This window comes from Misgurnus anguillicaudatus, chromosome 7, assembly GCF_027580225.2.
Source record: "Misgurnus anguillicaudatus chromosome 7, ASM2758022v2, whole genome shotgun sequence".
Lineage (NCBI taxonomy): Eukaryota > Metazoa > Chordata > Actinopteri > Cypriniformes > Cobitidae > Misgurnus > Misgurnus anguillicaudatus.
The window spans coordinates 40,769,722-40,797,413 of NC_073343.2; the positions used below are offsets into that span (position 1 = coordinate 40,769,722).

Consider the following 27,692-nt stretch of genomic DNA (forward strand, 5'->3'; position numbering starts at 1 on the left):
AGTGTGTGGATTTATTTATTTTATTTAATTTTTTTTGAGCTACGGTTAGACGTCTATTAAAGGCGGGGTGCATGATCTCTGAAAGCCAATGTTGACATCTGAAATCACCTAAACAAACACGCCACCACCCTAATAGAATCTGGACCTTCTTTTGATAGACCCGCCCCACACATACGCAACCCAGTAACGATGTTGGTTAGTAGACACGCCCCTTACTTCTTATTAGCAGCAAGTGTGTTTGGCAATTGGCCCGACTCCCTTTTCCAAAGTGTTTTTCAAAAAATTAAATTTTTACTAAAAGCTCAAATTTTGCCTTGTTTTAGCTTAGACGTCTTGGTTGTGTTTGGACGTTTATTGCACATCTTTTAAATGCAAAAATTGTCTGCACATCCCACCGCCTGCATAATAACATGTTAACAACTACCCAAAACACCGTAGCAACCCCTTAGCATTGTATCAAAATTCCTTAGTAACTGCATTGCAATGTCATCTTCTGCTCAACCGAGCACTAAAAACATTAAGATTCTTCAGAAAATGTACAAATGTATGTTTTTGAATACAATTTGGTTCCGAGTTAATAGCACAGCAACTTAAGTTCACTGCTTAATCGCAACTAGCAGGAGTGGCATTTTTACAATCCTAGAAATATCTTTAAACTTTTATTAAACCTGGAACCAGTGCCAGAGCCCTTTAAAACCTAAAAACAACAGAAGAGCAAAGTATAGAGATGGATATCTGTGTCTTTACAGAGCACCAGATGGTGAGGTCGAACCTTATCCATCAGCACGGCTTCAAAATATCACACCATGCACAAAGACGCCTCAGCTGTAAAAGAGAAACAACTGCATAACCCTGAGAGAGTAGTCAGGTTCAGCCATCGATTCAGTAAGGAACAAAACAAAGGATAAAGATGATAAAAGAGGGAAAGATCTGACACATTTCGGAAAAGCATTCGCTCTGATGAATAGAAGGGTCGGGAAAAAATGACTCATGAGTGTGTGTTGAATGTCTGATGGTAATAAACACAAAAACACGCTCTCCCACACCCCTAAAGTTTGACTCGGCTCTTCAAAGACACCTGCAAGCACTTAACAGAGTTCTTCAGTGCGTTCATGCTCTCAGGACTGACAGATGAGTCCAATCCCCCGCCCATCTTTTCGACTTTTTCTGCTCCCCTCTGACTGCTGGGAGGTTTTGGGATTTTAAAGAATGAAGCTGTCTGGCTGTGTTTTTACAGCAGTACGGCCTCTGGAACACTTTCTTTGCTATACTATTTGAAATAGATCTTCAACGGCACTGAAGAGGCACTGTATGATGAAATAAAAAACACATATAAAAACTAACAAGACATTTCAAACTATTGCCCTTTCTTGTAGTCCTCGAAAAACGTGTCATTAGAAGATTTCTGTTTGGAGAGCTCTGTGGAAACACAAATACAGTGATGATATAAATTAACTGTAGTTTAAAAGCTTGCAGGTTAGTTTTATTTAAAAAATAAGTTTCTGTGCCCATACCGTTATTCGATTAATCGCTGTGTGTACATACCACCAGCAACGTCATATCTGTGTGTCGCTAGTCTTTTTCAATGAGGTTGTTAGGAGGTGTTCCTAATTCTTGTTGCCCTAGTAACGACTATAAACAAATGGGTAATCGTCCCCTCATTAAAGACGAAAGACGGATGATGTGAACTCACTGCTTCACTCTTATTGTTGTCGCTCCCGAAAGTCAGTCATCATGTGTCGCCAGAAATCGCCATGCTTCCATTGAAATAAATGGGATTGCGTTGTTCCGCCATTGCTAGTCATTGCTAATGACATCTGCTGATAGCGATAGATACGGATAGTTTTGTTTTTTACTTTTAGTTTCAAATTATGATGTTGGGAAACCCTTAAGGTGTAATGCTGCGTTCAGACCAGCCGCGGTAAAGGGGGCAAACGCGAGTTATTTTAATGTTAATTCAATGTGAAGACGCGTTGACGCGCGTTTGGAGGTCGAATGAGGCGTTTAGAGGTGCGCGGTAGACGCGACTCCGCCTGTTTCGCGCGAATGGCGTGAATTGAGCATTGCTGCGGGAAACGCGGGAGTTGAAAATTTAGAACTTTGGCAGAAAAATGCGCCATGTTAACCAACCAGGAGCTTGCTCTAGTTGTAACGTGATTACATAAAGCGAGCTGAGTCGCAGAAGCCCCTCCCATGATGCGAACTTCCGACTAGAATTTCACATGTGGCTTTCACGCGCGAATGAAGCAAGTGAACTTAAAATGTTCAAGCGGCAAATGCGGTAGACGCGATTTATTGCTTTGTGTAATGTTATGACATAAACACTGCAGATTGTATAGCGCGTGACCCTATTACCTTAATAATGCGTGTTGCCATCCAGTCTGGTCTCACTGTTAATACGTAGTATTTACACGTAACTTTAAAAAACAAAAACGTATTTTTTGCACGTTTAAACAGATGCTAAAACGTACAATGTAGATGTATTTACAACATTTAAACGTAGCATTATTACGTTTTGACAGCTAAAAAACGTAAAACTTGTACGTATCTTTCATTCCATAAAGATTGCTTTATAATTTCTTTTTAACCATTTTAGCGATATGTTACCACCTTAACCATACCCCAAACCCAAACCTTACCCTAAACCCAAACTCTTTTTATACAAAATGTTTAAATACGTAATGTATTGTTTTTATATTATGCAACGTAACGGACAGATATGTTTAGGAACATATTAGTAACAATATAGCATTCAAAATCTATTTTAACGTGTTACAGTCATACGCAAAACAGTTTATTAAAATAATTTAACGTTACTGTTTAAAAAATCATAAGAGACGGACAATTAAGTGTAATCACAACAACTTATTTATTGCGAATATTAAAATCAGTACCAAAAGTAGTTAAAATGACGATGTGCTGCAGCCAAGGTCCTCTCTGGAGTATATGAAGTAAAGTAAAGAGAAGTATTAAAGTTAATAATCCAAGAGTTTGATCAGCGAGCGTTGATCCGGCTTCCCTCTGTCACGGCGCGCTTTTTAATTTCAAACGTACACCAACGGAAATGGAAATGACGCAAATATGTCACGTGGCACTCAAAGAGCCAATGAGCTTTTGATATCACTGCCGTAAAGAAATGTATCGTAAAGCTTCTTGAAGCGGGATATTTGAATTCACATTAACGAACGCGCGATCTGACGTTACGGATGCTGATGAGAACGCGGATAAAGATCGCTGGATAAAGGGCTGAATTTGGATCTGTCCCTCGCAATCGTATGAAATTTAAAGATGTCGATTACAGCAAATGAATAACAGTAAAATCTTTTGTGAATTTATGTTGTATTTTGTTGTAATTATTGCTTAGTAGTAAGACTGCAGGAGAAATCGCGTTTTTGTGTGTCATGGCAAACAAACTAAATATAAATACAGAAATGCTATTCATTTTAAAGTTTTAAAATGTTAAATATTGTGAAATTCTCTGAATATCATAATCATTTCATTAGGTAAATGGGTAAACTGTCTTAAATAAATAAGTCAGAAAATATGACTGAAAACATGTCATTGTTATGAGTAAGAAACGGCAATGCCCGTGATTTTAATATTTATGAATAGGAATAACTTACGTACAAATTTGTACGTTTGTGAAGCTGTAAATACGTAAATAATTTACGTTTTAGTCCTGTCAAAACGTCGATATTGTACGTTTCAGTGTGTTTTAAACGTAAGTAAATGTACGTATTGTACAACGACACTGAAACGTAAAAATATACACGTATTCTCATGAGATCACGTTGTGCCATCACTTGCTATTGCATGTTTCTGTGACGAGAATTATGTGATTCGTAAAAAAAGAGGTAAAATATAAAAGAGAACTGAAACACAATTCTTCCGCACATGTACACAAGGCATCCAGTTGAGAAAATATTAGGATTTATTCATTCACATGCATACTTTTTTCCTGATGATAGGATCACAGATTGGACTACACCACCCCTTCAATACGGTCTAAATTTGCATCCGGTCGACCTCGATCGTATTGATTAAGACGTTTATATGAAGGCTTTTCAATCGATTGAGCCACTGATGCGATTACAAACGGATTATTTGGTTGCATGTAAACATCATCATCATCATTTAGTTTATTTGAGCATCTAATTACATAAAATCAACATAATAACAAATTTCATTACAATACAAATAAGGAAAAAAAGGAACAAAAAAGGGAGAGAAAAAAATAGAAATGATGCTCAAAAGGGGTAGTTAGAAACTTAAGCTTATTAACACCTACCCCCTTTAGCTAGTATTACCCAATTCGAAAATCACGCAGTATGAGTTCTGATACAATTTCTGCCCCTTTCGATTGCCAGGATATAATTTGCCCTGATCATTGGCAATTATAAACATTTGACCGATAGTAGGAAAAATAATTTTATCTGCCGATACCAATTTTAAGCCGATTTATCTGTGCATCCCTAATTTTTACAAATTTTACTAGTATAATTTCATTATTCTGTTGTTGTTGTTTTTTTTTAAACAAATGCAATAAATCAAATCCAGATGGCACGAACGACAAACGTCTTCTGAGATGAAAATTTCTTAGAAAAGTATGAGTTGAACAACATAGCAGGACTTCACATTCTCTATGGGCATGTGAAGGTGTTCAAGGGAGCTGCTGCAAACCAAAACCAGACACATTAAAACCCAAGCTCACATGACGAGACTGGAATGCATAAATAAGATGTCTGGGGTTATTTGAGGGAAATTATTTCTATTATGTTCTTTATCCTCAAGTATGAATCACATTGGGTCAGTGAACAAAACCGTTTGCTTTGTTTAATGGTAAAATTGTGAGCAGAGATAAAACCAGCCTTTGGTCATGCCTGCTTACAATGCAAATACCAAATAACCTAAATGAGATAGTCGATGTGTCATCACAATACCTTTCTTGTGCTTTAAAGTGAGCGTGGATAAATCACAACAAGGTATAAAGGTATAAAGCTAGATAAGTACCATACAAGACTAAAAATCCTGCACACGTGAGTCAAAATGTTGACGAATTACATCTCATTTTTGGGGAACAAAGCCAAAGGCTTGTTCCTTGGGATACACGTCAAATTAAATTTGATTTATTGTGCTTTATTTCTGCAGGTGGAGACCTCGTGACACCGTCCTGCTAAAGATTTTGTTTCATGAGGTGCAGCCGCGAGGTGGTGGTGCGACCAGGTGGAGCTGGGGTCGTCCGCGGAGCATTTAAAACCCCATCAAACTTCCTATCCCCTAAAGACAGATTAAGTCAATCAAAGACATGAATGAGTCTTAACTAATCCTTTTCTTTCAGCTTGTTTACAGCACCGCTCAAGAAAGCAGCATGGGCCACTGATTGAAGCATTGTGTTGCAAAGTGACGCCCATCATCCATCTCCCCCCGTTTCATCTGTCCCGACCCTAGAAACAAGAGCAGCTTGAATACATGGAGTGCTAATTGAGAGTCAAGGGGTTACGACCTTTGGATAGGAGTCCACGTGACTCCACCCAGCTCCCCGGAGAGGGAACCGCGGCTTGGATGAGCTCGGGGTACGGTTTGAAACTAAGGTCACGTGGAGAGTAGATCCCACCGATAAAGACTGGCATGAGGAGGGGGTAGTGGAGAAGATATAGGGTTGGATCAGGTTGGGTTCAGGGGGATTTGCATTTGGCCAGAGGAGCTTTTATCCCAAGGAAGGCTAAAGGGGGGCTTGGGTGATGGGACAGCCTCTCAATGATCCTTTCATCTGGATTGGGAGAAGAGGAACACAGAGCTGGGTTTAGACAGCAGGCAGGAGTCCCATGCGGAGAAGCCGGCCCGTAACCTCACGCAGTGGGGTCAAGGAGCGGAGAGGAGATAAGGTCAGCAAGGCCACGGCTCAGGGCCGGAGATAGAGAGAGACAGAGGTAGATAGAGAGAGTGAAAGAGAACAGAAAGAGATCTTATCCGTCTTCATTTGGAGAAACCCCCTGTATCAGTGCATCACAAAGGCAAGGACAGTCTTTAAGGCCACTGCAGGCTATCACAATGTTTTACAGTAAGTATGATGAAATGACATTTATTAAACCTGTTACAAACATGTGAAAAGAAACTCAAAAAATATATATTTTGTTGAGTGAAAATGAAGCTTAAAGTACCATAAAGATTTCCTGCATTTTGAAGACAATTAAATGCATTTTGACACACAATTCTCATTATTGAAAAATACAAAATAAACAATACAAATAATAAAAAATTATATATATATGGTGGGAATAACGCATTACAAGTAACGCACATTACGTAATAATATTACTTTTCTGAAGTAACGTGTAAAGTATTGCATTACTTTTTAAATGTACACATTAATATTACTTTTACTTTTTTAAAAAGTAATGTGAGTTACTTTTCAGTTTAATTAATTCAATTTAAAAATAAAATAATGTACTGAATTAAACTGAACACATTAACGTAGAATTACGCATCTGTGCGCCAGAGCGGAAACGGAGATGGCAGGCCAGAGCTTGACCTTTTTGCAATCATAAAAAACACCTGCAAGGCCTGAAAGAGATCCAGCGTCAGCCAAGTAAGAAAAAGTAACGCAAAAGTAACGGAAAAGTAACTTAAAAATAACGTAATCATTACTTTCCATGAAAAGTAACTAAGTAACGCAATTAGTTACTTTTTGGGGGAGTAACTTAATATTGTAATGCATTAAGTAACTTTCCCCAACACTATACACACACACACACACACACACACAATAATTTGTATATGTATATATTGCTAGGGGAACTATGCATAATCTTAGTGGTCCCAAAAAAGGGCTTCATTTTCTTAAAAAAAAAAAAATTATATATATATATATATATATATATATATATATATATATATATATATATATATATATATATATATATATATATATATATATATATTTTTTTTTTTTTTTGATAATGTGTGAAATGTGACCATGACTCTCACAGTATGAAACTGGAAAACTATAAAATTTAACATCATAAAATTTTAATCAAAGATTTTTAGGAGGTTGGATATGATATCATAACCATAAATCCATCCAAAACAGAGTGATTAAAATATGACAACATCACACTTTCTCAGTAACTCTCTTTCAGACCACAGCAGGAGAACCAAATAGATTTTTGCTACAGAGAGATTTCTGAGCATTCATTTATTGGCAACACTTTTTAAATAAATACAACTTTTTCCACCTTGGAAGACAGCACAACAAGCTTGCTAATGTATTTCACAGGAGTCCCGTTGAACAGTGATTTATAAAGTATGCCAAAACAGAACCGTGGATGCTCTTTTGGACTAAAGGATATTTTTAGATAAGTGGGTTATTTGTCCCAAGAGAACTGGGACCTCTAGAGACCAAGCCACAGAAATGAGTTAAAACCCCTCCATACAATATGGGCCAACATCAAAGCAGGTCAAACAGAAAGGTAAAATAATTGAGAAATCAGCTCTGGTCCAGGAATAACTCTAACTGGTTGACCTTCTACACTCGCCAAAACTCAGATTTAATGAGGTTTCCTCACACAACATAAACAACGCAAAACCCTTTTCTCTCACTCCATTTTCTTCTATAATACTAAATAAAGCTTACATTCTAAAAAATTCTAGGTTATTTTCAACCCAGTGTTGGGTCAAAAAGGGACAAACCCTATATCTGTTGGGTTAAATTAACCCATAAAATGTTATTGGGTTCAAACGAATCAGTATTGTGGGTTGAAACAACCCAGTTAAATTACAACCCATTGGGTTGGGTTTGTCCCTTTTTGACCCAACACTAAAAAATTGTGAAAAAATAGTGTACTTTTATGCTACTCTGTAAATACGACCACATAATGGAGCAAGTAAGCAAAACAATGCTTTAAAAATTGGACTGAAATTAATCATTTGGCTAAGTAGCTGTAAATGAAAATTATGGTATTTTCATGGTATAATGATGCATAATGATGGTATAATAAAGCTTCTCTGGTGATGTGATAAGCTTAATATATTTAAAGGTGCCAAGAGTGGATTGATACAATATGTTACAATGTTCTCTGATATCTACATGTGGCTTTATTAAGTGCAAAAAAAGAGACGGTTTTACATGTCCATTCACAACCCAAGGATTTCTTCCCAGAATGAAATGGTCTATTATTACACTAAAAAGAGTTATGAATAATAATGTTGAGCTCTGCTCTGATTGGCTGTTGCACAGAGGCTCATTTCAGTAGCTCTATGTGTGTGTATTCAAACCTTATGTTTCAGCCTGTATTAGACAAAGATACAGATTTTGAGGATAAATTAATTACAAGAGATTGTTGGATGTATCTTCAAATTTAAGGACCTTTCAAGGACTTTCCAGATGCAATACCCTCAAATTCAAGGACTAAATGTGGGGACACATTTCAAGTGAGAGCACGATTACATTGTGTTACCTTTAAAGATACATTGTTACAGTTCACTTTCGAGGGAACTCTCGCTGCGTCACTGCGGGGACACTTTGGGGACGCCTCCAAGAGTAAGTGCGTCTTAATGTTTATGTCAAATTCAACCAATGGTGAGGCTTAACGACAAAACAGGGTGACACATGAGGCAGGAAGTATATCGCTATCTGAAATATTGCCAAAGACGACGTCACAGGGACATACGTAACCCGAGATGTTTTCATGTGTCAAACACAACTATGCAAAAAAGCATTTTGGTATGAATCAACATTCGCATAGAGAAGATATAAGCATTTAAAGCGAACAGTTTATCACGTGTGATTAAAAAGTCTAGAATTTTTATGATATTATCCTACACTACACAGGGAATAATATGGATTTTTTCCAGAAAACTTCTTGCATAAAATAGCTTCAAGCACTTTCAATGACCTGTATTTATGCATGTATATTTTCACAGTATGTGTTGCAAACGCAGCGGGTGTGAAAGCACAATGGCTACACGCGGCAAACACTCTCCTCATGGGCTGCTCACACTACGCAAACGCCCTGCTCACACGTGCAATGTGAAACCGCCGTAAGAGTTTACAACCAAAAAGTAAGAAAAACCAAAAAAGAAGTTAAATATTTTATTCCAGCTCATACTCTTGTAACACTCTGTATGGCACTTTGGATAAAAGTGTCAGCCAAATGCATAAATGTATAAATGCAAAAAGATAATTCTACAATTCTGAGCTCAACTGCTTTAAAAGCAAGCAACACAAGACATCTACAACCCGTTTAATTTCTTTACGCCCTATCTTGATATGTGCCAGACAGCTGTAAACTGGATTTCTCATGCAATATCACACCTCCCACGTATACCGGGTGCAACCCTCCTGCAGCGCTCTGATGCGGGCCAGGAATGAAGCCGGCTCGATCGCATGACGCTTCACCTGAAAACTATCTGCTATCTGCTGCAGCCAGCAAAGCATTATATTGGCTTAACACACCTTCAGTCTTAGATCTGGTCTAATTAAGAGGCATGCCTTTGAAAACGAAGCCGTCAGCCTCGCTCATGGCACTTCTATCAGGATTGCTCCTCTGTGTACGCCCGACCGAGCGTATCGCAGGTATGTGAAGGCCCTGCGGGAGATCGGCAGAAGGGGCGATCACTGAGGGGTGGAGAGGGAAGAAGTGCCAGGACGGACCTGTGGGCGAGCAGCCCGAAATCTCAGCCATCTGTGAACAAGGAAGCATCTGTCTGAAGGGCCAAAATAAGAGGGGGTGATGGGAAGGCATTTATGTGTGATTGAAATTCAACGCTGGCACACGTGTATCTGTTGCAATAGGATGTGCTTTTACCAGAAGAACCTTATGGATGGCGACGGTTGAGATGTACTGTGCAATATTAAAAACACCAGAGGAACGTTTCTCATTGAAACGGCATGAAAAGCTGTTTTGAATCTTTTGATTGAAAGAAGCTTTCAGACTAACACTCTCCATAAATGATCTACGATAGGCAAATTGAGTGTTTTACATTCAAGTACTTGGAAAAATGAGAAACCACATTCGAAACAAAACAGAAACACGGCCCAACGTATTAAGGCAAAGCGCCTCAGGAAGGAAACGTAGCTCTGCAGATCTCATTAAGTTCACACTCGATCAGCTGACGACTGATTCATTGACATAAAGTGATTCAGATTCCTTTAAATCACTTTAAAGACCCGCCATATACACACTGGAGCCAAATATACCCTGCTTGTACTTAAAGGGACATTCCGCTTTTTAAAATAATATACTCATTTTCCAGCTCCCCTAAAGTTAAACATTTGATTTTTACCATTTTGGAATCTATTCAGCCGATCTCCAGGTCTGACCTACCACGTTTAGCATAGCTTAGCTCAATCCATTGAATCTGATTATACTATTAGCAGTTAGCATTAGCAATTTTTTTCTATTTAAAACTTGACTCTTCTGTAGTTACATCGTGTACTAAGACCGACAGAAAATTAAAAGTTGCAATTTTCTAGGTAGATATGGTTAGGACTATACTCTCATTCTGGCGTAATAATCAAGGACTTTGCTGCCGTAACATGGCTGCAGGAGGCGCAATGATATTACGCAGCAGCCGATATTTCAGGCACTGCGTAATATCATTGCACCTGCAAAGTCCTTCATTATTACGCCAGAATGAGAGTATAGTGCCATATCTGCCTAAAAAATCACAACTTTTAATTTTCAGTCAGTCTTAGCACATGATAGTAACTACAGAAGAGTCAAGTTTCAAATAGAAAAAATATCGAAACTCTCTGGCCATCTTTAGCGCGATGCTAATGGTCCAATCAGACCCAATGGATTATACCAAGCCATGCCAAAAGTAGCACCGCCAGACCCGGAGATCAGCTGAATGTATTTCAAAACGGCAAAAATCAAATGTTTAACTCTAGGGGAGCTGGAAAATGAGTATATAAAAAAGTGTAATGTCCCTTGAACTCTGCATTAAATACTGGAAAAGCAAAGTGGAGACAAACCGACAACAGAATCGAGGAAAACAAAGATGCATAAAGAAATATTAGGTGACAGTGGTAGCAGGATTTGGATGTGATCCTGAAGCACCAGGCACATATGACAGTACTGATAGATTCAACATGCTGGCCTGGCTGTACAGAACCGGTGTGAGCCAGGACTTTGATGGGGAGCCCAGGGAAGAAAGCCATGGTGAGAGAGAGAGAGAGAGAGAGAGAGAGAGAGAGAGAGAGAGAGAGAGAGAGAGAGAGAGAGAGAGTCTGACTGACAGTAGGAGCGGGTCTGATGTGAAACAGATGAGTAGGGACTAAACAAAAGTACTCTCTCTAGCCGCAAACATACACACCTATGAAATGTAACACTTGTTTATGTAGCGAAACTATTTTGCTAAGTCGGCATGGCCTCCATTAAAAAAAGCTATGAAGTTATGAGACCATTACAGTAATTTAACCACTGTATTTAGATATGTATCATTATCAGGGTTCCCACACCTTGGTTCACTTCAAATTCAAGGACCTTTCAAGGACTTTCCAGGTCCAATACCCTCAATTCAAGGACTAAATGTGGAGACACATTTCAAGTGAGAGCAAGGTTACATTGTGTTACCTTTTGAGATACATTGTTACAGTTCCCTTTCGAGGGAACTCGCGCTGCGTCACTGCGGGGTCACTTTGGGGATGCCTCCAGGGGTAAGTGCGTCTGAATGTGTATATCAAATTCAACCAATGGTGAGGCTTAACGACAAAGACAGGGTGACGCAGAAGCCAGGAAGTATATCGCTATCTGAAATATTGCCCAAGACGGCGTTACAGTGATGCAGGAAGTATGGAAAGGGAGACGCAGCGTCTCGTTCCCTTCTCAGGGAACAACAGTTACATGCGTAACTCGAGATATTTTCATGTCAAACACAACTATGCAAAAAAGCATTTTGGTATAAATCAACATTTGCATACAGAAGATATAAGCATTTAAAGCGAACAGTTTAGTGTGCTTAAAAAGTCTAGAATTTTTATGATATTACCCTACACTACACAGGGAATAATATGGATTTTTTTCGAGAAAACTTTTTGCATAAAATATATTCAAGCACTTTCAATGACCTGTATCTATGTATGTATATTTTCAAAAACTTCCCAGGGCCTTGAATTTTTTCCCCCCAGATTTTTTGTCTGAGCTGTGCAATTGAGTAGAGTCTGAAACTAATTTGCATATTCATAGATTCACGTATATATCAAATGAGGGAATTACATTCAAGCAGTTAAGCATGTAAAAATTACTGTCACAGGAAAAACTTTATGTATGCTATTATGATGCTCAAAGATGAGGTTTAAGTGATAAAGTTATCGGCCACAGGGAGAATTTAAAGAGCACCTATTATCCAAATCCGTGTTTGGACATAAATGTGTGTTGGCAGTGTGTAAACACAACCACCCAACAATGAAAATCCAGTCGGTTCTTGTTTTATAATTCTCATTAAAACAAAGCAGTCTCATTAGACATGCCGTTTTGATTCTCTTATCAATGTGAGGTCACATTGATAAAGTCCCGCCCACTTACAGTCATGCATTACCATAGTTTCCACCCTTAGCAAGTTGTATTCTGTCCACTAGATACTATAGTCTCAGACTGTATTAATAAGATCTATTTTAACTGAAAGCACTCACTGTCTGTTTGTAAGGAAGTGAGGAGCTGTAGCTCATTTTCATTTAAAGGTACAGACGCACGTTTTTGCTCCCACCCAAATAGGGGCATTTTGGACATAATATAATAAATGATCTGTGGGGTATTTCGAGCTGAAACTTCACAGACACATTCTAGGCACACCTGAGACTTATATTACATCTTGTAACAAGGCCATAATAGGTGCCCTTTAAAATGACACACAGCAGAAAATAATGTAAAACTAAACCACAAACAAACTTCTGCAAAGTAGGCGATTTATAAAGCAACATATAAAGGATTACACACCCACTGTTGTGTGACAGACACAACAAGCACTTTCTTTTCAGTAAATATTACTGAATTTAGACAATTAAGCAAATTATATTCAGGTTTGAAATTCAATGTCAATTGATTTTCACATAAACTGGCCATTCAGTTTGCAATAATGGCACGCTCACAAAAACATTTTATAACTCATGGATGTTATTAAAGAAAAATCTTGAAAGGCTGCATGTCTACCATGCATCAGAAAAGCGTGTAAAATCTCGACACAAACAGATAAAATGTACCTTCATTTCCCTGTTAGCTGCTTTAGATAAAAGCATCTGCAAACCTACAGGCCCGAGGCTAACTGCAACTAACAAAATTAAAAACAATTCAGCAGATGTGTGGTCACAGTCAGTTAATAAAAAATACAAACAACGTTTCACCAGCCAATCATATCAGAGAACCAGCGGAGTCAACCGCCAGCATGATAATTTACTTAAAAGCTCATGGTTTCCTATAAAGTGGGTCCATGTTGTCCTGTCATATAGGACACTCATCCATCCATCTGCCTGACAGAAGGCCTGTAGTCTCCACTCAGCCCGACATCAAACACAAACACAGACCGTAACCCCACAAAACCTCAAAGCAGCGTAACGGGAGCACTCTCACGAAAGCCCCGCTCATCCACCTGTGAAAGCAGAGATGCGTCCTTCTGCCGCGTGGCTTAGCGCCGCTGCCTGGCACGCCTGATCAAAGCGGCCCTGCTCCGGGGACGAGCACCTCCTCCCCTCAATGTCTGACAGATGAGGAGTCAGAGGTGAAGAGGTGAGGACTATTGGAGCGCACAGCCGCACTCACGACCCGGTTCGTTTTCAAAAGTCTATCCCTCTCATCTCCACTCATCCATCTGTGCGGGGAACTTTATCTGTGCGCCCGATCTCACGCTTGACATGAGGACACAGGGCTGCAGGAGACGTTTGATGGTACGTTACTCCAAGTAAAAAGAGAAAGTCTGTTAAACAAATCGTTCTTCGAGTTTTTCATGAGTTAGATAGTGAAGTTTAGAAAAACAGGCTTAAAGTAATAGTCTTGTTATTTTACTTTTCCTCATGTTGCTTCCCAAATGATTTTCATTCTATTATGTGACTCCAAAACTGTAATGTGAGTTTTGTGATCCGTTTAAGCACATCTTCCAAAGTCTCTTTCTGTACAAAACTGTACCTCAACATAACCAAAATTTACACCAAAATATAATTAATTACTAAATGATATTACAATAAAACTTGGTATTAGCCGCATTGTCATAGCATTTTTTCTAAAACTGGGCTAAATTTGGACCGATTTTACCCCTAGGTTAAGTCCCAATCATCTTCCCAAACATTGAAGATGGAACGGAACGATACCCAGTCAGAAAGCAAGTTGATGAAAGACGAAACCATAAAACGTCCGTCATGGCGCTCACAGTCCAAAGTGAGATGGCCATCAGAGATGTAAAAAGCAGTCCACAGTATTTGGTTCAATGACGTGACGTTCATTATTTTGTTCAATTAAATTTAAAAGGGTTAAAATTTCAAAATAAATTTGCAGATTTCTTGCATACATTCACTTTTTTGCGGACCTTTGCGGAAGTCTAAATGTCTGGTTTTATTTTATTTTAAAAGAATATTTGGGGAATAATTGCAAAAATGTCAATGTGGTGTAACCGGTCTGTGTCAACAGGTGTATTTTTTTAAATGAAAGTATAAATCTTTTCATAAAAATGTGGAATAAAATATAATAATCTAGTTTAGTGAAATATGATTTTTTACATACATTTTTAAATAATTTGTCAAAGATTATTTAGAAAACAGAGCTGTTTTCAGCATATGTCCCGGCAAATATTACGGAAACGCATAAAAATTTACATTTAGATATAAATAATAAAATGATTTTTTTTTAAGATTACCCTTACATGCCATCAAGGTGGATACAATATTTCTTATTCTTTGGCGCAACTGGCGGTTACACCTCTTGACATTTTCAGGTCCATTCAGTCTTAACTTTCATAAAAAAATAATTATTGCATAAAATTAACATAAATACACTATGTGCATTGAAATAAACCAGATGCGTACTTACAAAACAAGTTTTTAAAAAAAGATTTTTGAATTTCTCATCTTCCTGACCCATTAATGACATTTTTTTATGCCCGTTGTGTTTGTTTACTGTGAAGTTACGTTTGACAACGAGAGACATTGCGAGATTTCAGCAGATTTCCTGTCTCCTTCGAGACAACTTATGGGAAGGGAATGTGTGAAGCAATCCACACACTTTAGGTACAAAACTGGTAAATTATATATTTTTTATCATGTTTGTGGTCTCTCACATTTAAAAAAATTGTATACGATTAAAAAAAAATCGGTAACAATTTACTTGAGAGGGTGTTCATAAGACTGTCATGACACTTTCATAATCATGACATGACACGTGTTATGAACATGAAGAAGATTTTATGCACGTTTATGACAACTGTCATTAAGTGTCATGTGTTCAGTTATGTCATTTTTAATGCAAAGATGACATTGTTTGTATTGTCTTTGTTATGACAACTTCACATAAACCAATACATCATACTTTGTCATAAATCTGTCATAAACATGACAAAGCAGAATAATTATTAAACTTAAGAAACTACCTAGCTTTATGGGTTAACCATTAAACTGTCATTTAAATGTCATTAAGTGTTAATACTTTGTCAAATAATTTTAAATACCTTAACAAAATGTAACAGACACGTCAAAATATTATACTTAACTTTATGTAAGTGCACAATACATAAAAAACTGAGAACTATCAGCACTTGTTCTTCCTCACACAGAAGGTTCTGAAATTTTATGACATAGAAGAAAAAACTAACAAAACAATTAATTTATTTATTGTAATTAACTTTGCAGCAATATGGACCCAACGCTGCATTGCTTAACCCATTATTGTACTGTTTTCATTTAATTTTAGGTGAATCAGTTTCAAGTATAATTTTATCAATTAAATTATAATTATTATTATTACTATTGGATGATTGATTTTATTTGTTAAACACATGGAGGAAACGTTTAAAACATTATGAACTGAAGAATATTCATGATGTTGTTATAAAACTATTTAACAGAGTATTAACACATAATGACATTTTAATAACAAATTATATTTGTACCACTGTAGTTGAGGTCAAGAAAAATATTCATAATGCCGTTATAAAACTTTATGACAGAGTATTAACCCTTAATGACATTTCAATGACAAATTATATTTGTACCACTGTAGTTGAGGTCAAGAAAAATATTCATAATGCCGTTATAAAACTTTATGACAGAGTATTAACACTTAATGACATTTAAATGACAAATTCAATTTGTATCACTAGTAAAAATGGTCCGCTATGTTGTCTTGGTAATGTCAAGTTGTCATGATGTATTGGTTAATGTCAAGTTGTCATAACAAAGACATCTCAAACAATGTCATCTTTGCATTAAAAATGACATAATTGAACAAATGACACTTAATGACAGTTGTCATTAACCTGATAAGGAACACTGTGCCGTACACGGTACACCCCCTCCCTTGCACGCGAGGCTGCATTACGCCATTGTAACTTTAAAGCATTTTTAAATCTTCAAAATATACGGTCATGCGGCACATCGTTGTAAAGCTTAGACTTTCGGGATTCCATTAAGCACACACACAAAGCATAATATGATTTTTAGCAGTCATAAAACTGTTATCTAGTTGTTAGTTACCTGAAAAGGGCGGCGCCGATTTAGGATATTTACTTACCTTCAAAATCTTCCCTTTATCCGCTTCGGTGAAATTGTCCAAAACAAATTGTTCATAAATCCCATAAAAGTCCAAGGAAATGGAATATCCAAGCCTTTTAATCCAAAACGATTTGTTCATCTCACAATCTTGACGTTTCTGACCGAATTACCATATAAATAGTGTATACAATTATTTCACTAAAATCTCCTTCATGTTCATAGCACGTGTCATGTCATGATTATGAAGGTGTCATGTAAGTCTTATGAACACCCCTTCATGTAAAGTGTTACCAAAAAATCTTTTGGTGTGGCCCTAGTTTTAGGAACATGTCACTTACACAGTATTATGGTTTTACACTATTATGAATAACTGTGACAACTACCACTTTTGTGAAAATTATAGTTACCATCCAACATTTTTATAAGGGCTTTCAGGAAAACACAAGAGTCAGCAACTAGCACTGTATTTATAAATGTGATAAACACCATTTAACCTGCTTACGGTGTTTTCCGGGCAACCCTCAGCCAGTTGGCGTCAGTTGCAGATGACTGCGGTACCAGAGGACCAGAATGAGAAACTTCAAACATGCACCGTCCTCAAAAGACACAATAAAATGATATCCGTGCCCCGGGTGAGTGGCGTGGAATGTCTGCTGGTCGCAAGTTCTCTTGCAGCTGTTCACAGACAGACGGGTCAGTACAGCTGGACGGACTGACAACACATTTTCAAGCTTCCTCAGGTTACATTGAACAACTGGACGAAGGTTTTATTCTTGACTGCACACAGCTCAAGCTAACAGGCCGTTTAAATCCCAGATAGACAGGATAGGAAAACTCTTGATTTAAAGAACGCATGGTTTAAAGACGAATGTGCATTCATTTTCCACTGCTTGACATCTTGAAGGCCAGATGCTTTATTCTAAGATTTACTTAAAAGAGACGCTGCCATATGAGTCATTTGTCCAGAGCTCATCCTGGACTTTTTGGCAAGACAATGCAGCAGAGAGAACCCATCAAAAAACAAAAGTCCTCTGAAGTTAAGCAGTACTGTGCATCAAGGAATTGGACCATTGTTCAATATATGGGAAACACTTTGTTTGAAGCTTGTATGAACAATATATTACATGGGATGTAATATATTACATCCAAGTATCCAAGTAAGAGTCCAAGTATCATTTTATGCCAAAATCAAATCAAAAAGAAAATACATTTTCTGTATTAGGTTAATAAGAATAGTAGAAAAATAATAAAATAACTTTTAGAAGGATCTTTTGACAGAAATGTAATATTATCTACTTAACTATATTATCAGTGGTTGTTTTTATTACCTTAGAGACGTTTTTATCTACATACACCGCGGGTCCCTTAAATGGAATTCAGCATCATGTTTCTACAGTAGCCCTAAACGTACAAACTGCTTTACAGAGCGTATTTTGTCATACGTTCTCTCATGCTACGTTTTTACCAACCGTGGTAGAGGCGGCAAGCGCGAGTGATTTCAATTTTAAGTCAATGTAAAGACGCGTTGAGCATGTCTGGAGGTCCCGGGGTGTGGATGAGGCGTTTAGCGCTTCCGCCTCATTGAGCTTATGGCGCGGTACGCACAAATGTTGCTTTTTGCGTTTGACCTTCCGTTGGATTTTCGCGCCGCGTTAACCAATCAGGAGCCTGCTTGCTACTGTGGCGGCAGCCCCGCCCGGAGTCACACATTCAGCATGAAGGCTTGATATTGTCCGTGAGCAGTCACCCGGAGCTATACGACACAAGTTCTTATTTCTATAGAGACAGGAATAAAAAGGACCTCGCTTGGAAGAGTGTCAGTGAGGATATTGGGCAACCTGGTAAGATGTAAATATACATTTCACTTTTGAGTCACGTGACGTTTATTTTCCCCCTATAGTAAGGTGACGAAATACAAACTGGTAACTCTCTCGATAAATGCACAATCAACATCAGCCATCCTGCAAACAGACAACCACATAGCACTTGCCCCTCCCAAAACAAGCGGATTTTGCCTCTGACGCGCGTCAAATGCTTGATTTTTTCTTTGCTGAGCTCACCAGAGCGTTTTTTCCTCAGAATGTACAGTACCAAATTGTTGATCTGGCATCTACTAATATTTAGGGCTTTCACAATGATTAAATAATCGCCTCATCGCAATTGTTTGACCTCATCGCAATGATTTCAGATAACCGCAATTGATTGCACATCTCTGTAAAAAACACAAGGGGGAGCTGCAGCGCCTGTACAAACGAGAAAGTATCAGATTACTTTTAAATATGTGTTATGTGTATTAATATTTACTGTCAGGTAAACCTTGCAAAAGATTTTATTTAAATAATAACAACAATGTGTGAAAATTAAAGCAATAAAACAGACATTTAATCGTTTTAATCGTCAAAGCCCTAAAACAGGCAATTAAAGGACAAGTTCGGTATTTTACACTTAAAGCCCTGTTTTCAGATTGTTTATGATGAAATAGAACCGTTTTGACTGAAATTTGGACATATGCGGCTGCCCCGAGAATTTTCGGGTGTTTGTGTTTCACCTCCCACCTCTATAATGGGTTTATAGGTGCACTGGAACAATCCTTCCTAAAATGCATTAAACTTTCATTTACAAAGACGTGAAACTCACCGAGTGGTCAGGGGTGTTCACTGGTATGCTCACACAAAAATCGCTGCAAAATACGCATTCCAACAGGTTTTATCGTAGTTTTTGCCAACTCCATTGACTTGTATTAGATGTGCTGTGAGGTACGGTATTATTCTGTTTCTATTCTTGCAATTGGCAATGGCGGATTAGCGCCACCACCTGGGTTGGAGTGTTTATTTTTCAAGCTCTCAGCGGAAGAATATACAGGTGTGAGGTGTTTGGAAAAATAGGTCCACAAGTTAACAACGAATGCTAAAACACCTGTTGGAAAGCATCTTTTGCAGCGATTTTTGTATGAGCATATCAGTGAACACCCCTGACCACTCGGTGAGTTTCACGTCTTTGTAAACGAAAGTTTAATGCATTTTAGAAAGGATTGTTCCAGTGCACCTATAAACCCATTGTAGAGGTGTGAGGTGAAACACAAACACCCGAAAATTCTCGTGGCAGCTGCATATGTCGAAATTTCAGTCAAAACCGTTCTATTTCACCATAAACAATCTGAAAACAGGGCTTTAAGTGTAAAATACCGAACTTGTCCTTTAATCGTCACATTTTATTAAGGGGGTCACACACCAGACGCGCAGCTCAGCGCCGCGTCAAGTTGTGCTAGGACAACTCGGAGGTTTTGTACATCAGAAATGCACATTAAATAACGCAAGCTTAGTCAGATAGCGTCTACTTCAAAATGCATAATATACGTTAGCAGCCATTGTTAATCGCTAACGATTTGAGACAAATATGATGTTATTTAATGTTAAACTATGTTAGTGGCGCGACAGGGATTTGAGCAACTTTATGAGTCAAAGCTGGGCACCGCGGATAGGCGCCACCTGTCGGCCCCGGTGTGCGTATACTCATATCGTATACTCGATGTGATTTTTTAGAACGCCGCGGCGCAGAGCTGCACGTCCCGTGTGCGACCCCCTTTAGACAATTAACTCAATTCCATAATCGTGACAGCCCTACTAATAATCCTCCTGTCTGACTGATGGATTTTTTGAAATCTAAATACGATCTGTATCAATTGCATGGAGATCTCCACATGATGTGGGTTCAGAGCCACACCTTTAAATACAAATGCCACACACCAGACCTTTAACAGGCGTCATTTATGAGGAAATTATGAAACAAATAGACAATATGTGTCCTTAAAACGGCTTTTAGTACAACTGTCCCATTACTCTTTACCTTTTTAAAAAGGGGGAGACATATAAACCCTAGGTAATTCCTAAACCCTTCATCAAATTTGGACGTGAATACCCTTTAAATGAAGCTGAGAGTGTGCACTTTAAGCCGATCTTAATTATATGACTGTAACCAGAATACATCTTGGTAAACGGCTAAAATTACACAAAATGTCCCTCTGTGCCAAAACTTATGGATGCCACTGTATATCCATACCTTCTCTCTGTGACACCTTGGTGGAGTCATACTGGGAACCATTACAAACTTCAATCATTGCACCATCGGCATATCCGAGTTGTACTGAAGCTATTAAAGTGCTCAAAACAGTTCAAAGAGCTTCATCCGCCGAACCCTGTGACGGTTGTGTCACGGCTGTCGTGACTCCGCAGGGTGGCGGCTCGTAACCGTGCCGTGAAATTGCTTTGCGGCATCTGCAGGTCAGACGATGGGAAAGTCCGATGAGGCGTGACGATAAACAAGAACTTGGCCGGGCGAGTCTCTGTCAATCAACGGCAGATAAGCGCTTACTGTGAAGCTACAAAGGGGCCGTATGAACACAAACATACAGACTGCAGTCATCACTTACCCATCTTGCACAGATACTTGACACTGTCATTCCACACCCCGCTGTCAAAACAAGCCGTTTAGAGACGAACACAACAACAGTCGCAGAGATTACCACAGTAACCATAGTTTCTTACTAAATAATACACCATGGATGCACCAGTTATGTAACTAAAGCAATAATAATAGTTATGCTTGTCAGAACTGCATATTCATCTCTTTATTTTTACACAGGTTTTTTTTGTCTAGAGCTATTTCACATCTGGCCTGGTGTGATGTTAAAGACTCAGCAGTTCTGCTTTTCTCTTTTTTTAATCTGGCATGATTTCGCAATTATATTTTATAGGGCATACAGATAAAACAGAAAATAAATGGCTTTGAAAGTCCAATCAGAAGTGTTACTTTAAACTAAAATAATTTACCCAAATCACTTGGACGAACCCTGTATCCCAACACTCTGTTTGTGGGAAACAAGAGGTTGACCTCTCGCACAACTTTTCTTTTTGTGGACGTCCACATATTTCTAAAGCACTAAATCCAGTTAAGCCCATTTTTTTTGTTTAGGACAAAATGGTTTCTCCTGCCATTTTCTGTTGTTTTAAGCGAATGGCCTCTGCTAACACGGGAGCGTAACACTTCTGGACGGGACAAACTCTTTCCATTCGGATTGAATGTGGTAAAGTTCTGGGTGGCTACAAAACCTCAACCCTTCGGGTTTGTTTATTTTGAGTGTTATTCCAGAGCTTTTAGACTGAGCGTTTATGTCCGATGGCGAAGTACGCCAGGGCGACGAGTGAGGACAAAGCCAGAATTTAACTTTCTCTCCGGTTTGTTATTCTTTCATTTAGTTTGGTTATCGTTCTTCCTGCTTTAATAGAAAAACAAGACAAAGCCTGTCGATTATTTATTTTTTTCCTTATCCTGTTTGTGACCTCGGAAATCATAGAGCTGTTGCAAAACTGATCCATTAACAGATCCATCCAGCTACTATATGGGTGATTCTCACGAAAACTTGGTTTTAAAAATGTCAAGCATGAAAATGTAAAAATTGCTTAAATTTACTTTTATTCCCACCAGACATTGAAAAACAAAGTCTGGAGTAAATGGGAACATTAATTTAAAAACTTTTACTTATCATTTAACACTTTTTGTAACATAATTTAAAAAATTAGTCCTAAAAAATCTCATTACCGCAACAGTCAGAAAACATCAACACTGACATATTTTCAAAATGACATGACAAACCTGAAAGAACATAATTTTGAGATTCTGCACATGCATTTAAAATCAAAGTATTATGCTTCTATTAATTAAATTAACATTTAATAAGCATCTGTTGCGGTAATGATAATCAAAATGTCGTGTAAGCATTCTGACAAGACAATATTTCAAATTAACTGTAAAAAATTATCTTACCTGGTAGCCATCTTGAAGTAACTGGTCCATGTGCTTGGTCACTCAAAATTAAACTTTATTAAAATTCTGTATGTGTGCTTAAACTGTTCTCAAAAAGTGTTGCGGAGGATGAGAACATCAGGCATGGACACATCATTTTCCTAATTTTTCTTCATTATTATTATACATGAATATTCAGTTTTTCTGTCATCTAAAGTAGTCTAGCAAAACATCCATTTATTTTTTTTCTTAATATTTTTGTGTTAATTTGATTACATTACAACATAACGCATGTTCAAACACAGCCGGACACATTGCGGTAATGAGAATTTCAGCAGAAAATGAGATAAAATTTCCAATTATAAATTCTTATGTTGAAATCACACATTGTGCAAGGTAGAACACAGTATTGTGTTAATTCTGATGCTTTTTAATGTTACTATATTACACATTTAAAAGCTAAAATCATTAGTGCCGTGGTGTTTCAATGGTTTCGTGAGAATCACCCATATACTAAGGAATATTTGCCGTTTTCATCCCATTTGATTTATTCATACCATTCGTTTTGTGTGCCATTTTATTTTCACTATAGGTCCTTTTGCAGTGAGGTCAAATAAGGCCACTATGCTCCAGGTGTATGATGAAATGTCATTCGACACACGATTAAAAAAAAGGTTAGACGCTGTTGGCTATCAGCCAGCGAACGAGTTATTTAAACAAAGCACTCAAGTTGTCGTTGTTAAAGCAGACATGGAGTAAATAATCTGCTCTCATCTGTGTTTAAACCATCGACCATGTGAGGAGTCGTGTGACGAGAAGTGAAAAGAGGAGACGGCGTCACAGTGTGCGTGTGTTTGTTTGCGTTAGACTGCTGTTTGAAAAGGAAACACGAGATCACGCCATGCCGCGAACTCAAACCGAAACAAAAACATTAATAATGCGTCCATTTATTAAGTCGAATTTCAGAGCGCATCACAGAAATCTGGACTGCTTTAAAGTGAACGCAAATATTTACTGTTTATCTTACGCATGTGAAGGCCTAACATCTGTCTATAGTTCAATTCATATGTAAAACAAACTAGATTATATACATGTATACAATGTAACTTATGCTAACAAAGTCACTTGAAAGCATATTGACTTATATTAATAACAAATCCATGTTTAAACAATCGAATAAATAATACCAAACTTTTCAATATGTTCGACACTGAATAGTGTTGATGGCTGTGTCAAGTTATACTATTGACGTTTATAAAACTTGGTTACAATAGATGGTACTAGAGAAGAATTAAGTTGTGCGTGTTTGATGTTACACAATACTCTTATTTATTAACTCTTTCCCCGCCAACGTTTAAAAAAAATTGCCAGCCAGCACCAACATTTTTATGATTTCACAAAAGATTAATGCCTTTCGAAAATGTTCTTTTTTTTAGAAAAGAGCTAAGACAATTAAATTTTTGTGAATGACTTTGTTAAAGATCAGATCAGCAGGGTTTCCCACAGAAAATTTGTTAGTTAAGGTGGTAGGGTTGGCGGGTGGGTGGAGCCGAGGGCGTGGCAATCAAAGGGGCGGGGCGTAAGCGTCATGATGACAATTAAAATATTTTAATAAAATAAATAAATGAAAGATTTATTTTTAAAACACTCAAATAAAACAATTTTTAAGAAACTATGACAAAAAATGAACACATACTAGATTATTAATGAATTTAATGTTTTTAACAGATACCTCTAACAGGAATAGCTGCGTGATGAAGTGAAACTAAAGGGTTAATAAACACAAACTAAAGTAAATGTTGTAGAACATCTGGCGAACAATGATAGATAGCCCCAAAATTGTAAAAACTTATTATTTCCCACTATTAATTACATTATCTTAAAGGAGTGTAACTACTGTAGCATATAAATAATGCACATAAATAAAGTGAGCAAGAGCGCTCAACAATTCTATCTAATCAACAGGCACATGAAACCTAGCTAGCAGGTTGCTCAAACTATAGAAATATAGACTAATACAATAACAGGCTTAAATAACCCCAAAACATAAGTCCACTTACAGTTCTCACGGTCACGCGTTTTATCAACTGGCTATCCTCCAGACATGACGGACCGTCTTATCTCATTTTGGCCGTGTGGTGCGCGTGCACGCTCGCGGTGTGAAGCTTGTCTGCGCTATTCTCCGAGATGTTTTATCAACTGGCTAGTTATCCTCCAGACAGTGGCGGTCCGGACCACGTCTTTCTCATTTCGTCCGTGTGGCGCGCGTCCCCGCTCGCGGTGTGATGCGCGTACGCGCTATTTCCCGAGATGCACTTGACGGCCTTTTGGGTAGCGATATTTTATTATATACTGTATATTGACGACCTAGTTAAGGCGGTAGGGTTTCCAAGCTTAGGAGGGCCACCTTAACTGAAATATGCTGCGGGAAACCCTGTTCAGAATAATAATCAAAACATACACGGAGATTTACTGTTTTTGAATCAGTGGATGCTTCAGTGTTTTATAAGTTGCATAAGAGCGCCACCTAGTGATAATAGCGGAAATACGGATACGTAATCATTTTCTCCTAATTTATGAGATAACTCGTCCATGGCGGGGAAAGAGTTAACAAAAATCTAAATACCGTGAACAGGAAGACTTTACTTCCATATTGTGACCGAAGTTAAACCGAATCTCACACGAGGAAAATAGCAGACATGACTTGTGTTTCCACAGTGAATTGATTGGATATAGAAAAGTAGGTGTTTTATTTAGAAATTGGACAGACAATTCAACGGATGCTGATGTCATCAAAGAATGATCGCCACAAGGCAATGTTTTTCTTTTTAAATTTTGATTAAAGTTTACGAGGGCACATTACTTTTTTTTCAAATAATGACCCACACAGATATTTTTTATAATAAACACTGCAATATTTCATTAAAAATAAGAATCGTCAGTTTTGATTTCATGGGGACTTTAAAATACAAAAGCTATGCATTTTCAAATAAGTAAAGAAAGGCCATTGCAATCTGACTTGCTGAAGCATAAATGATTCCTGCATGATCTGCATAACAATAAGTTTTAATTGCTATTAAAATTCTGCAGCAGGAGCATGCATGCAAAGTCATTTATTAGGCAGTCAAATACACGTTACTTTGTTCTCATTGGGCACAACTAAAATTTGCTTAACCGAACATGTTTGCAGTCTTGTTATTATTACACACTGTTAACCCAGAAATTGTCTTTACTCAACCAATGAAACAAAAGCTTAAAAAGTTTAGTTGATTTAATTGTTAACCTTACAAAATCTATTAAACTAAAACATTCAAGTAAAATGAACTTAAAATTATTAGTTCATGTTGTGAGGAATACCCATAATCCTTTGCGCCTGAATATTTAGATTATTTTTTGCTTTTTCACAAATTAAAAACTGATAAGAACTTTCTCTATTCAAATATTTGTTAATAAAATGTCATATAGGTTCAAGCTCTTATATTATTGATGTTGTTTTGTTGTATATGATAATTTTGTGAAGTCACCGTTCAGGTGATCAGTGTTTCCGTACATGAACCCTGTTCAAAACATTATATTGTATTTCTCTCCACTGTACTTACAATGTATGTCAAAACACATTTTTTGTGTGTTTCTGTGGAGAATCACGTTTATTCAATGATTGACTTAAAGTCAGTCATTAATTTTTGTTATAATACTATTTATAACATCAAAAGTAATATAAAGTGATGCAACAGGTTTCCTCACACATTTCTAGTAATGTCATCTAATCTGGGTTAAGAGTGCATTGGAAGAAATTAAAACATTAAGTACATTAAACTTAAAATTAATTGTTATTTCAACCAGGCAAAATCAACTTTTTTAGGGCAACGAGTTTCCATAAATTTTTTAGGTTCAATCAACCTGTATGGGCTTACAGTGCAGAAAAGAGTTCAAGAAACAGAACCCGCACATAGCAAAGCAGAACACAGCTCTCAACACCTTAAAAATGTTTGGATCCCAATAAAAACAGAGCGACTGAGCAGCTTGGAAACAGTTTATCGCTGTGGCTCTCAAGAGGCGAGCTTGTGTGTGTGTAATGTGTGCCCTCATCCCCTTCCTGTGCTCTACAGAGGGGCCAATATATCACACACAAGGGTCCAGTGTTCAACCAATGGCCACTTTCACGTCAGGATAGAGAGTCTTTTATGGGTTGTGCAATATGAGTGTCATATCTGTGAATGTACATGAACTGAGCTTAATGTCTTAATAAAATAATAATATAGCTATATAATTAATAAAATATAGCTATTATGAAATAAATATATAAGGGCAATTCCATGCAAATGGCAACCTTATTATGAAAAGTAAAATTGTTAGCCCAACAAAAATCTCAGATATTTGGGGGTTTAAATATCCATGCAAAGTCTCTGTTAAAGTTTTTAAAGGGATACTCCAGACAAATATCAAAATTACCCCATGATGTACTCACCCTCAAGCAATCCGAGATACATATGTCCATCATCTTTCAGACGAGCACATTGGGAGTTATTTTAGTAAATGTCCTTGCTCTTCCAAGCTTTGTAAATGGAAGAACAACTTTTAAGTTTAAACCCTAAAAAAGTGCATTAATCATTCACAGAGGTAATCCACACGTCTCCAATGGGTTATTAAAGGTCATTTGCGGGTAATCAATGTGATCTTGGACTCACGCAAGATCACGTCGTTACCGGAAGCTAGTTATTATAGTTTATAAAGTTTAAAATATGGAAATTTGTCTGACAATATCACTTTGACTACCCACAAAACACCTTTATTAACCCCCTGGAGCCATGTGGATTACTTTTGTGAAGGATAAATGCACTTTTTTGGGCTTCAAAATCAGAAGTTGTTCCCTGATCCCTGTTTTCTCCCATTATAAGCTTGGAAAAGCAAGGACATTTACTAAAATAACTCCAAATGTGTTTGTCTGAAAGATGATGGACATTTCTATCTCAGATATTGGCTGAGGGGGAATGAACCATGGGATAATTTTGATATTTGTCTGGAGTATCCCTATAAAGCATTTTTTTAATCATTTTCCATTACATTTCAGAATTGTCACGTTTCTTTCTCATGAATGCACCTTTAAAGGCGTGGTGCATGATCTCTGAAAGCCAATGTTGATATTTAAAATCACTTATAAAACGGCTAGTTCCAATCCTTGATTCTGATTGGTCAA

The 27,692-nt window shown here is 37.5% G+C and overlaps 1 protein-coding gene across 1 annotated transcript in view; it reads right to left on the bottom strand.

The window, feature by feature from the left end:
- The window catches only part of kiaa0586 (KIAA0586 ortholog), a 177,882-nt gene that overhangs the window by 7,691 nt on the left and 142,499 nt on the right, over positions 1–27,692 (bottom strand). Inside the window, exon 32 of the mRNA XM_055171508.2 lies at positions 1,366–1,419. Within this exon, the coding sequence (XP_055027483.2) occupies positions 1,366–1,419 (54 nt within the window). The remainder of the gene's footprint in view (positions 1–1,365; positions 1,420–27,692) is intronic.